Here is a 9,754-nt window from a genome sequence, read left to right as displayed (position 1 = left end):
TAGAAGTAAAATAAACATTTTAAAGTTATTTTGTTGAAGAAATTAATATATATATATATTGATTATTAAATTATATCAAATATTATTCGATAATAATATTGTGATATTTGATTATAATATGTTTAATTTTAAAATATATTTAATATTAAAATTATGATATATTTAATTTAATTGTATTAAATGATATCAAACAAATGATGATAAATGTATAATTTTTTAATATTTAATTAATATATTAATGACATTAAAAACTTTTTGTTACTTAATTAAATGAAATTTTTTTATTTAATTATAATTAATTTGTTGTTTAAAGTATTGTTTTAATATTTTGTGTAAATGAAAACTTTTAATATATGTATATATGGTGCAAGATTATTAACAAGGGACAAATTTGCCCCAATGGTAGTGTGGATGCTCCTGCGTTGACCATCGATATTTTTGTGGAAAATTTCATTTCCACATGCATCGACACAGATATTTCGACGATATATCGTCGCAATATCCCGATATTATGATGTGAATCATATAAACATATATAGAACTAATTCAACATAATTATTAAATAGAAAGACCTAATTATTAAATAGGTTAAATATGTTACAAGATAATGTGTTACCTGTTTAATAATTAGGTAGTACTTAGGTTTATGTTTTTGACATGATTATTACTTGTGTCAAGTTTGGGTTGAGTTATATAGTAGAATACCTAGGGTTTAATATAATATGAACACAACCCGACACAAATTGATAGCATTCGATTTATGTTTTTAACACAATTATCATTTGTATCATGTTTGAGTTGAGCTATATGATAGAATACCTCGACTTTGACATAATACGAACACAACCCACCAACACGAATTGTAACCCATATATATATATAAAGGCAACCAAATATAGCCTTAAAGGATGATGGTCTTTATCTTGTTGTCTAGATTCTTTATTTTTCTAAGTTGTTAAAAACAAGAGCTTCAAGTCTACGTTAAATGGTTTGAGCTTAATTTGAGGTTTCACTTGATTTAGTTTTAAGTTTTAATTTGATTGGAGTCTTACCTTGAGTTAGCCTTGACTTGCACTTTAGTATGACTTGGGCTTTTGGTGTGACTCAACTTTGGATTTATTTCAATTTTGATGTGACTTGAACAACACCGACTAAGGTTTGAGCAAACTTGATCCCAAATGGAAAAGGTCTTTCAAATTTCAATATCAAAACTTGAAGCTTGGGGCTTTGAAAAAATTAAAATTTCCTTGAAGTCCATTTTGAAGATTTGAAAAGGTTTTGAACTCCTTTCTCTAAGTATTATCCATTGAAATAATTTTTCAAACCTCCCTCCCACTCTTGTCTTTTGAATTGTCTTTGGAAGTTGGTATCTAAAAAACTATACAATCTACTCTATTTATAGGGAATGAAAACATCATAGTTAATTTTTTTTTATTCCTATAAATATTATTATTTAATTAACAAGAGAGTTAGATATTGAAAAAAATATATAAAAGATAAAAAAAAAAACAAATGATGGGAATTAATGCTTTATTTATTTTTAATTATATTTTAATATTTTTATTTCATAGGTAATTATAATTGAGTTTATTTAGTGAATAATGACATTTTAAGGTGAAGTTTGGTTTTAATGAAAAATATAAACTTGAAGGGGCAAGAAAAACAAAGTTTGAAAAGGAGTGGGCTTTTGGTGATCAAGGCCTCTCAAGCATTCAACATGCGTCAAATTTTTCATTTTTTATTTTTTATTTTTTATGATATTGGTCATTATAAGGGTTTTAGAGTATAAATATACCTTACGAGGATGATGATAATGTGATTGATGGTCATAATCTTATCAACATTTCCAATACTTTGATACTAATAGGGTTTGATATGGGTAAAACTATATACTCATTCTTTTATTTTATTAATAATTTTTAAATTTATAAATTTTGTGGGAGTGGCATCATCTCAGGATGACCAAAGAATATTTATATTCTTGAAAATAAACTAAAATTTTAAATTAAAATATAGGGAAAAGTGAGTTTTGACTCATTAATTTAAAAATATATTAAAAAAATTATCTCAAATTTTATAAATTGGTATTATTTTTGTCTATTTAAAAATATTTTAAAATATATATTTTTTTTTCATAAATCAAATAATTATTATTGTCATTGTTTTCAATATTTTTGTTAATTCGATACATTGAAAGCACCGAACACTTTGAAATATGAAGATCTATTTATGTATATTATAATTCACAATTTATATACTTTGTCACCACTTAGTCACTAACAAAATTTAGTAGACTTTGTTCTCAAATAATAATAATAATATATGGGAATTCAATGAATTTAGGTTAGGCCCTCAAATTTTTTTCCCATATTAAAATAAATCCCTAAAAAGAAAATGACCAATATTGTTATTAATTCTTTCGGTTTTAATTAATTATTTATCAAATTCCTTTAATATGAAATAAAATCAATGCTATTATCCCTATTAATAAAATCTTAAATTAGATTTTGGTAAATAAAATATAAGTTTTTGATATATATTGTTTTTATTTTAAATTTTATTAAATTTATTTAAATCCTAATATATATTATATAATAAATTTTAATAAAATGAATTTATTGTAATTCTTTATTTGATACTTTATTAGATTTTTTTTAGTGATGAGTTCTCTTCAATTTGATTATGAATTTTTTTATCAAATTTAATAACAAGAAAAAATATATATAAAAATAAGAAGAATAAAAATAAAATGGTAAAAATATTGGTTTTTGCTCAAAGCCCATTATTTAAAATATGAAATATGAAACATGAAAATAAAATAACATGATATATTTTTATACTATGATCATTTTTTATTAATATATATATATATATATATATACACAAATATACTTGATGCAGATTAGGTCCAATCGGAATTCATAGAAGTCCCTACAACGTCTTTGCAAATAGAACTCCTTCACAAATAAGGCAACTACCCCGATCCTGTGTTTCCTAATCCTAATAGACTTCAAAGAAAGGCAACTACAACTAGTAACATCTCTCCCTCTCTCCCTCTCTCCCTCTTTATATATATGTAAAGGCTTAGCTCATAAGCCATGGAAAAACAGGAATCATGAATGAAAAAATTCCAAGAGAGCTTATCTTGGAGATCTTTTCAAGAATACCCATAAGGTGGCTTTTCCAATTAAGCCGTGTATGTAAACAATGGTGCAACTTGATTGACGACCCTTGTCTTCCCAACATGCACTTAGCTCAAGCCACTACTCGTGAAGAAGCTCTGGTTTTAATCCATTGGTTTCATGCCAAGCATAGAAAGAGCAGCCTGCAGTTGATGAAAGAACATTACCGGTCTCCCAAGGCTATTCTTGAGTTTCCCAACAGAGGGAGGTATGACTTGGAGAATTCCTGCCACGGTTTACTTTGCTTTGTAAAATGTGGCAAAGAGGAGGAAGCCTTTGTATCTAATCCTCTCAAAGGAGAGCCTCTCATGCTGCCACGGTCCATAATCGTGTCCCGCTGGCCACACTTGGACAGGTATGGATTGGGGTTTGATTCTTCAACTAAAAGGTATAAGATTGTTCGCGTATTTTTTCGGGATTTTGATCGGGCCAACCAAGGGTACCAGTTGGGTGCTGAGGTATATACAATGGGAACCACAAGCTCATGGAGAGAGATCAGCCAAGTTCCTTGTTATCCTCTTTATAAAAAGGGTGTATATGCAAATGGTGCGCTGCACTGGCTGGTTAACCATGAATTCAGTCCTGATGATTTGAAGAGCATGGTGATTTCTTTTGACTTCAGACAAGAGGAATTTAAGTCAATCCCTCATCAAGAATTCTCCTCAAAAGTTTCAAAGTGGTTTGAGTTGGTCGACCTGAGAGGCTATCTGGGTATGGTTGATTTTTCATTGGGTACACACATTGAGATATGGAAGTTGAAGGATTACGAGAAGAAAGAGTGGGTGAGAGAGTATAGAATTGACATAAAACCACCACATGGAGTGCCTATTAATGAATACATTGAAGTGGTAGGTCTAATGGAAGATGGTGAAATATTGCTGAAACACTATGAGACGTTGGTGGCTTACAATTCAAAGATCAATGGTCTAAGATGCATACAGATTCTCAGCGGCGGTCTTCAGATGGATACAACACAAGTTTATGTCTATACAGGGAGCCTAGTTTCACCCTCGCAGTAATAAAGTTTTTGCTGTTAGGAGGAGTTAAAGTCTCATTGTCATGGCTTTTATAATTTTGGTGTCTAATATGTTACTAATTATGATTTAGTTTAGTGGTAGATTTGATATGATTTCTTTCTTTCTTTCTCCCTTTTGATTTATGGAAGCTTCACTTAAATATGGTAGAAAATTGTATTATTTTCTAAATCAATTTGTTTTTTTTTTAATTATTCAATATTTATGTATCATCCCAAATGGTGGTGGTTGATATCAATTTTGGATTCTATTATCTATTTTTTCTTTTTATAATGATAAATTTTAATTTCATTTAAATATTTAATATTTTATTAAATTTGTTCTTAGGATGAGTTATTTCTAGTTTGATTTTGAAAATTTTTAAATGTCTATGTTTGGTTTGGTTCTCACAAAATTTGAGGAAAAATATAAGAGAAAGAAAATACAAAGGAAAAGTAGAAGGAAAATAAAAAATAGATTAAAAATTAATAAATTATTTTTATTTACTATTTCAAATTCATTTTATTTATTTTAATTCATCAATATAAAAATTAAATAATTTAAAAATACATATCATTTTAACTCGTTTTAATTATATTTTATTTTCTTCCATATTTTTTATAGGAGAACTAAACATGAAAAAAAATCATTTTTTTTTCTTTTCTTAATATTTTTTGGGAACCAAACATGGCCTTAAATTTTTTAAAGTTTGGTCGGTTATTAATTTACAATTGAATACCTAAGTTTTAAATATGGTATTATATTAATTTATGTTATCCTGTGACAGATAACTTTTTCAATAAAATATTTATGTCTCAAGTGATTTATATTTAATTATTTCAAAACAAATTCTAAAAATTTATTAGTGAAATTGTTGAATTTATTTTAAAAAGAATTATTAAAATTTTTATTGACATTTCTCACTATTTTTTAAAATTATTTTGAAAAAATTCATTAAATTCTTTTGATAATTTTTTTTTTGTCAATATTTTTAATATTTTTCAATTGGATAAATTATAATTATTCATTGCTTTTATCTAATCCTTATATCAAATAACCAAATATTGGGAAATAAATATATTTTCGTATCCAGTCTTTAATTCCTTTGACACATCCAAATTTTAAAATATAATTAATTTCATTTATACCCTTAAGGTTTAGTACGCACACATCAATTTTGTACAAAATTCGACTGTTTAAACCCTATGGTTCAAAAATTGAGCTATACCCACGTGTACAAGGCACTAGTCCTCCATGCTTCCCTTCTCAAAGAAGGGCTGATTGCCCATGTCTATCAATGCAACATCCTCCTTCAGGCCTGCATCAATCCCAAGCCTTGTCTGGAGCCCACAAGCTTCTTCACTTATGCCGCAACCCAGTGTGGTTTCATATAACACCATCTTATCAGGCTACTTCAAATTTGGTTTAGTCTCTGAAGCTATTAAGCTCTTTGATGGAACCTCCCAAAGGGACTGCCATTCATGGAATATAGTTTTATCTGGGTGTGTTAAAAGCCATAAATTGGGAGAAGCTTTGACCCATTCATGAAAATGCATTGCATGCACTTCTGTTAGGCCTGATGGTTTCACGTATTCTATTGTTATTCCTTGTTGTGATTTGGGATTTGGGCAACCAGTGCATGCAGATATTGTTAAGGTTTGTTCAAATTTGGATGCTTTTCTAGGCACCGATGTTATTAGGATGTAAGCAGAAGTTGGGAAAATTGGGGGTGCAAGGAAAATGTTCGATGGAATGCCTAGCAGAGATTTGGTTATTGACGGTAAAAGACGTAAAAATGCGGTGAGCGTGGATCGAACACGCGACCTTCAGATCTTCAGTCTGACGCTCTCCCAACTGAGCTATCCCCGCGAATGTACATGAGTACATAATTGGGTTTGAAGGCAGCAGAAGAAAAGGAATCCTTGTATTCTTCTTGTGCATTGTAAGTGTTTTGATTGTGTTTTTACCTTTAATTTTATTGTTTATAAAATTAATCTTATTTAAATTTAATATGTATTATAAAATTTAATTTAATTAAGATGATTTTATCGTAATTTTGTATTTGATATTTTATTAAATTTTTTTAGCGATGGGTTCTCTTCGATATGATTAATATTCTACTATAATTATGTTTAGATTTCTATTTTTCTTAGACTAATAAAAAAGAAATTTTTTTTCATCATTTATAAATTTACTTCACCTAATTTATATTAATATGAAAGATAATTATGATGAATTTAATTATCAAATAGATTTCAAATAAAATGAATTTTGATTTATTTTGACAATCAAATTCATTATAATTTGATTTTATTTCTAAATTATAGTTAATAATTATTTTATATTTTAATAATATTTTTCAACTAACATGATTTGTAATTTTAAGTTGATGCTAAGCTTATTCATGTTGAATCCCTTACAAAAACTTCATTGAATGCAACTTACAATATATTCTTTAAATTGATTTATACATACACTAAGAGGCTGTGTAGTAAACTAATTTAATAACTTAAAGTAATTTAATAATTTAATTTAAGTGATTAAGTAAATTAAGTATGTTTGGTTAAATAATTTAATGGTACGACTTAAAGTTAAAAATAATTAATTTTTTTAAGTTCACATATTTATTTTACTTTTATTTGTTTTAATTATCTTCACGATTTTCTTTATTATTCTACGATCTTTATTACTCTACCTAAAATTTAAGATGATAAATATATCAATTTGATAATTTAAAATTACTTTTAAGTTAATTTTATCAAACTGTTTTAATACTTAAAATAAAAATTAAGTAATAAGTTATAAGTTAAAATATAATTTAACTTAAATTCAACTTAAATGATTAAGCGGTAAGGATGGAGTTTTACCCAACATGCGCTAAGCCACTTCACTCAACTCCCCAACATAAATATATTCGAAGTATTGAGCTATACTCACATGGTCACATGTACAAGGCACCAGTCCTCCATGCTTCCCTTGTCAAAAATGGGCTCATTGCCCATGTATATCAATGCAATATCCTCCTTCAGGCCTACATCAATTCCCAAGCCTTGTCTGATGCCCACAAGCTTCTTCACTTCATGCCTCAACCCAGTGTGGTTTCATATAACACCATCTTATCAGGCTACTTCAAATTTGGTTTAGTCTCTGAAGCTATTAAGCTCTTTGATGGAACCTCCAAAAGGGACTGCCATTCATGGAACATAGTTTTATCTGGGTGTGTAAAAAACCATAAATTGGGAGAAGGCTTAACCCATTTCATGAAAATGCGTTGCAGTTCTGTTAGGCCTGATAATTTCACGTATGCTATTATTATTCCATGTTGTGATTTGGGATTTGGCCAACAAGTGCATGCAGATATTGTTAAGGTTTGTTCAGATTTGGATGCTTTTATAGGCACCAATCTTCTTAGGATGTATGCGGAAGTTGGGGAGATAGGGGATGCAAGGAAAGTGTTTGATGGAATGCCTAGCAGAGGTCTGGTTACATGGAATGCCATGATCTCTTGTTATTCCAAGTATGGAAGGGGTGACAAGAGTATAGGGCTATTTAGACAACTTAGTAGAGAAGGGATTTCTGCTGATGAGTATACTTATGCTATTGTTTTGAATGAGTTTGCAGCTCGCTGGCAAGTTTTTGAAGCAATGCAAGTCCATTCATTGATCATTGAACGTGGGTTTTGCTCTGATCGATTTACTAACAATGCCTTGGTAAACTTATATTCAAAATGTGGTTATGTAGCTTCAGCTTCTCGTTTGTTTGAGGAGATACCTGACCAAGATGTTGTTTCCTGGACAGTAATTATTGTTGGGTTCTTGCAAAGCGGGCACATGGAGGAAGCAATGTGGTTGTTTTACCAAATGCAGTTAGGTGACATAGAGCCAAATTCTTTCACTTTTGGTGGGTTGCTTGGTGCTTGTGCTGATGCTAATGCATTCCAAAAGGGAAGACATTTCCATGGACTTGTTTTGAAGTTTGGGCTACTAGGGGCTGATGTTGTTGTAGGAAGTGCAGTTGTGGATATGTATTCAAAGTGTGGTGAGATGGGGGATGCATTGAGGGCGTTCCAGGAGATGCCAGAAAGAGATATCGCTTCATGGAATGGAATTATATGTGGGTATGCTCAGAATGGCGCGGGAATGAAGGCCTTGAAGCTTTACAATGAGATGGTGCTGCTGGGGCCATCCGGTATTGCCCCAAATGAGGTCACTTTTGTTGGTGTGCTCTGTGCATGCAGCCACAATGGCCTGTTAAAAGAGGGTTATAGTTACTTCAAGGAAATGGTTGACAAGCATCTGATCAAGCCCACAGCTGAGCATTATACATGTATGGTGGATTTGCTGGGACGAGCCGGGCTATTGCAGGAGGCTGAGGCACTTATTTTAGCACTGCCCATTAAACCAGACAATGTGATGTGGGGTGCCTTGCTAGGAGCTTGTAAATTACATGGGGATGTACAAATGACAAGGCGTACTGCAGAACATCTTTATACCAATGAACCGCGCAACTCTTCAAACTACGTGCTTCTTGCCAACTCATACACAGATATCGGTGAATGGGGTGAAGCAGTAGAGATCAGGGAGGTGATGGAAGCAAGAGGAGTTGAGAAGACTGCAGGATGTAGTTGGGTTGAGATAGGAACATGCATGCATTCATTTCTAGCTGGTGATGTGCTACATCCTCAAATTGAAGTGGCTTCTCAAGTTTTACAAAGATTGTATCTCCAAATGAGAGAGAGGTATGAGCATGATGAGGTGATTTATTCATTGAATTGATCATTTGAAAACACCGATGATGTTCGAATTGTAGGATTTTTTATATAAATATAAAGTATAAAACCTCAAAATTTCCTTTTGTGAAAATGGAAGAGTTAGCTTTATGATATTATATCTTCTAGCAACGAATAAGTCAAATGAAATTATTGACTTTTACTCAACCGAACGTTGGGTTGGATTTTATAGCCTTTTATAGAATTGACCATTTTGAGATAACGAGACTCCAACAATGGTCATCTTCTTGCTCCATGAAATGGTTTTTCTTTATTTTGAAAAATAATCCAAAAATATTACGAAGATCATTCTCTTCTTTCACACCTCACGAGGTATTCAGAATTTATAGTTTTATTTTCATCCTTAATCTTCATATTGTTTGGGCGACTAGATCATGTACCCATAGAAAAAAAACGTTGTTGCGAGCCAATTGGGGTTGTTTCTTGGAGTGCCTATCGTTTGTTGACACCGCATGTAGGAAGCTCATAGCAGCTTTAGGACAACATGTGTGATCACTCACGTGCCTCAACAAACCATGGTAGTTCTTCTTAGCTCTATTTTCATTATTTTTCTTATATATTCACATTTTATAAGGTTCCAATGAAAGTTTTAGATAAGAGTAAATGACAGAACAAAGAAGAAACCAAACTAACACATTCAGTTTCCATGACACAAATAGCCAAGGAAATGATTTGAGAGGCATATACTTGGGAAGCTGGGCCTAAGCTGGCCTTTCAACCTATAATTGGATGTGAACTCAGGCCCAATATCAAGGCCTGAAAGTAAGTTT

General features: G+C 30.8%; 2 protein-coding genes and 1 non-coding gene across 3 annotated transcripts; 2 read left to right on the top strand and 1 right to left on the bottom strand.

Annotated features, from left to right (window-relative positions):
* The first annotated feature begins 3,244 nt into the window (after nt 1-3,244).
* Nucleotides 3,245-4,201, top strand: LOC104879671 (F-box protein At3g07870). Its single transcript, XM_010653362.3, has one exon. The coding sequence runs from the start codon at nt 3,245-3,247 to the stop codon at nt 4,199-4,201; it is 957 nt and encodes a 318-aa protein (XP_010651664.1).
* A 1,790-nt stretch (nt 4,202-5,991) lies between these two features.
* On the bottom strand, nt 5,992-6,064 carry TRNAF-GAA (transfer RNA phenylalanine (anticodon GAA)). The gene has a single exon. It is a non-coding gene; the product is annotated as a tRNA-Phe (tRNA).
* Nucleotides 6,065-7,050: 986 nt separating this feature from the next.
* Nucleotides 7,051-8,970, top strand: LOC104879642 (pentatricopeptide repeat-containing protein At2g13600). The gene has a single exon (XM_010653188.2). The coding sequence runs from the start codon at nt 7,051-7,053 to the stop codon at nt 8,968-8,970; it is 1,920 nt and encodes a 639-aa protein (XP_010651490.2).
* The last annotated feature ends 784 nt before the right edge of the window (nt 8,971-9,754 follow it).

The sequence above is a fragment of the Vitis vinifera genome, chromosome 6 (genome assembly GCF_030704535.1).
Source record: "Vitis vinifera cultivar Pinot Noir 40024 chromosome 6, ASM3070453v1".
NCBI classification, from domain to species: Eukaryota; Viridiplantae; Streptophyta; class Magnoliopsida; order Vitales; family Vitaceae; genus Vitis; species Vitis vinifera.
The sequence above is the reverse complement of the archived record's forward strand: the minus strand, read 5'-3'. Positions and strand labels throughout refer to the sequence as shown.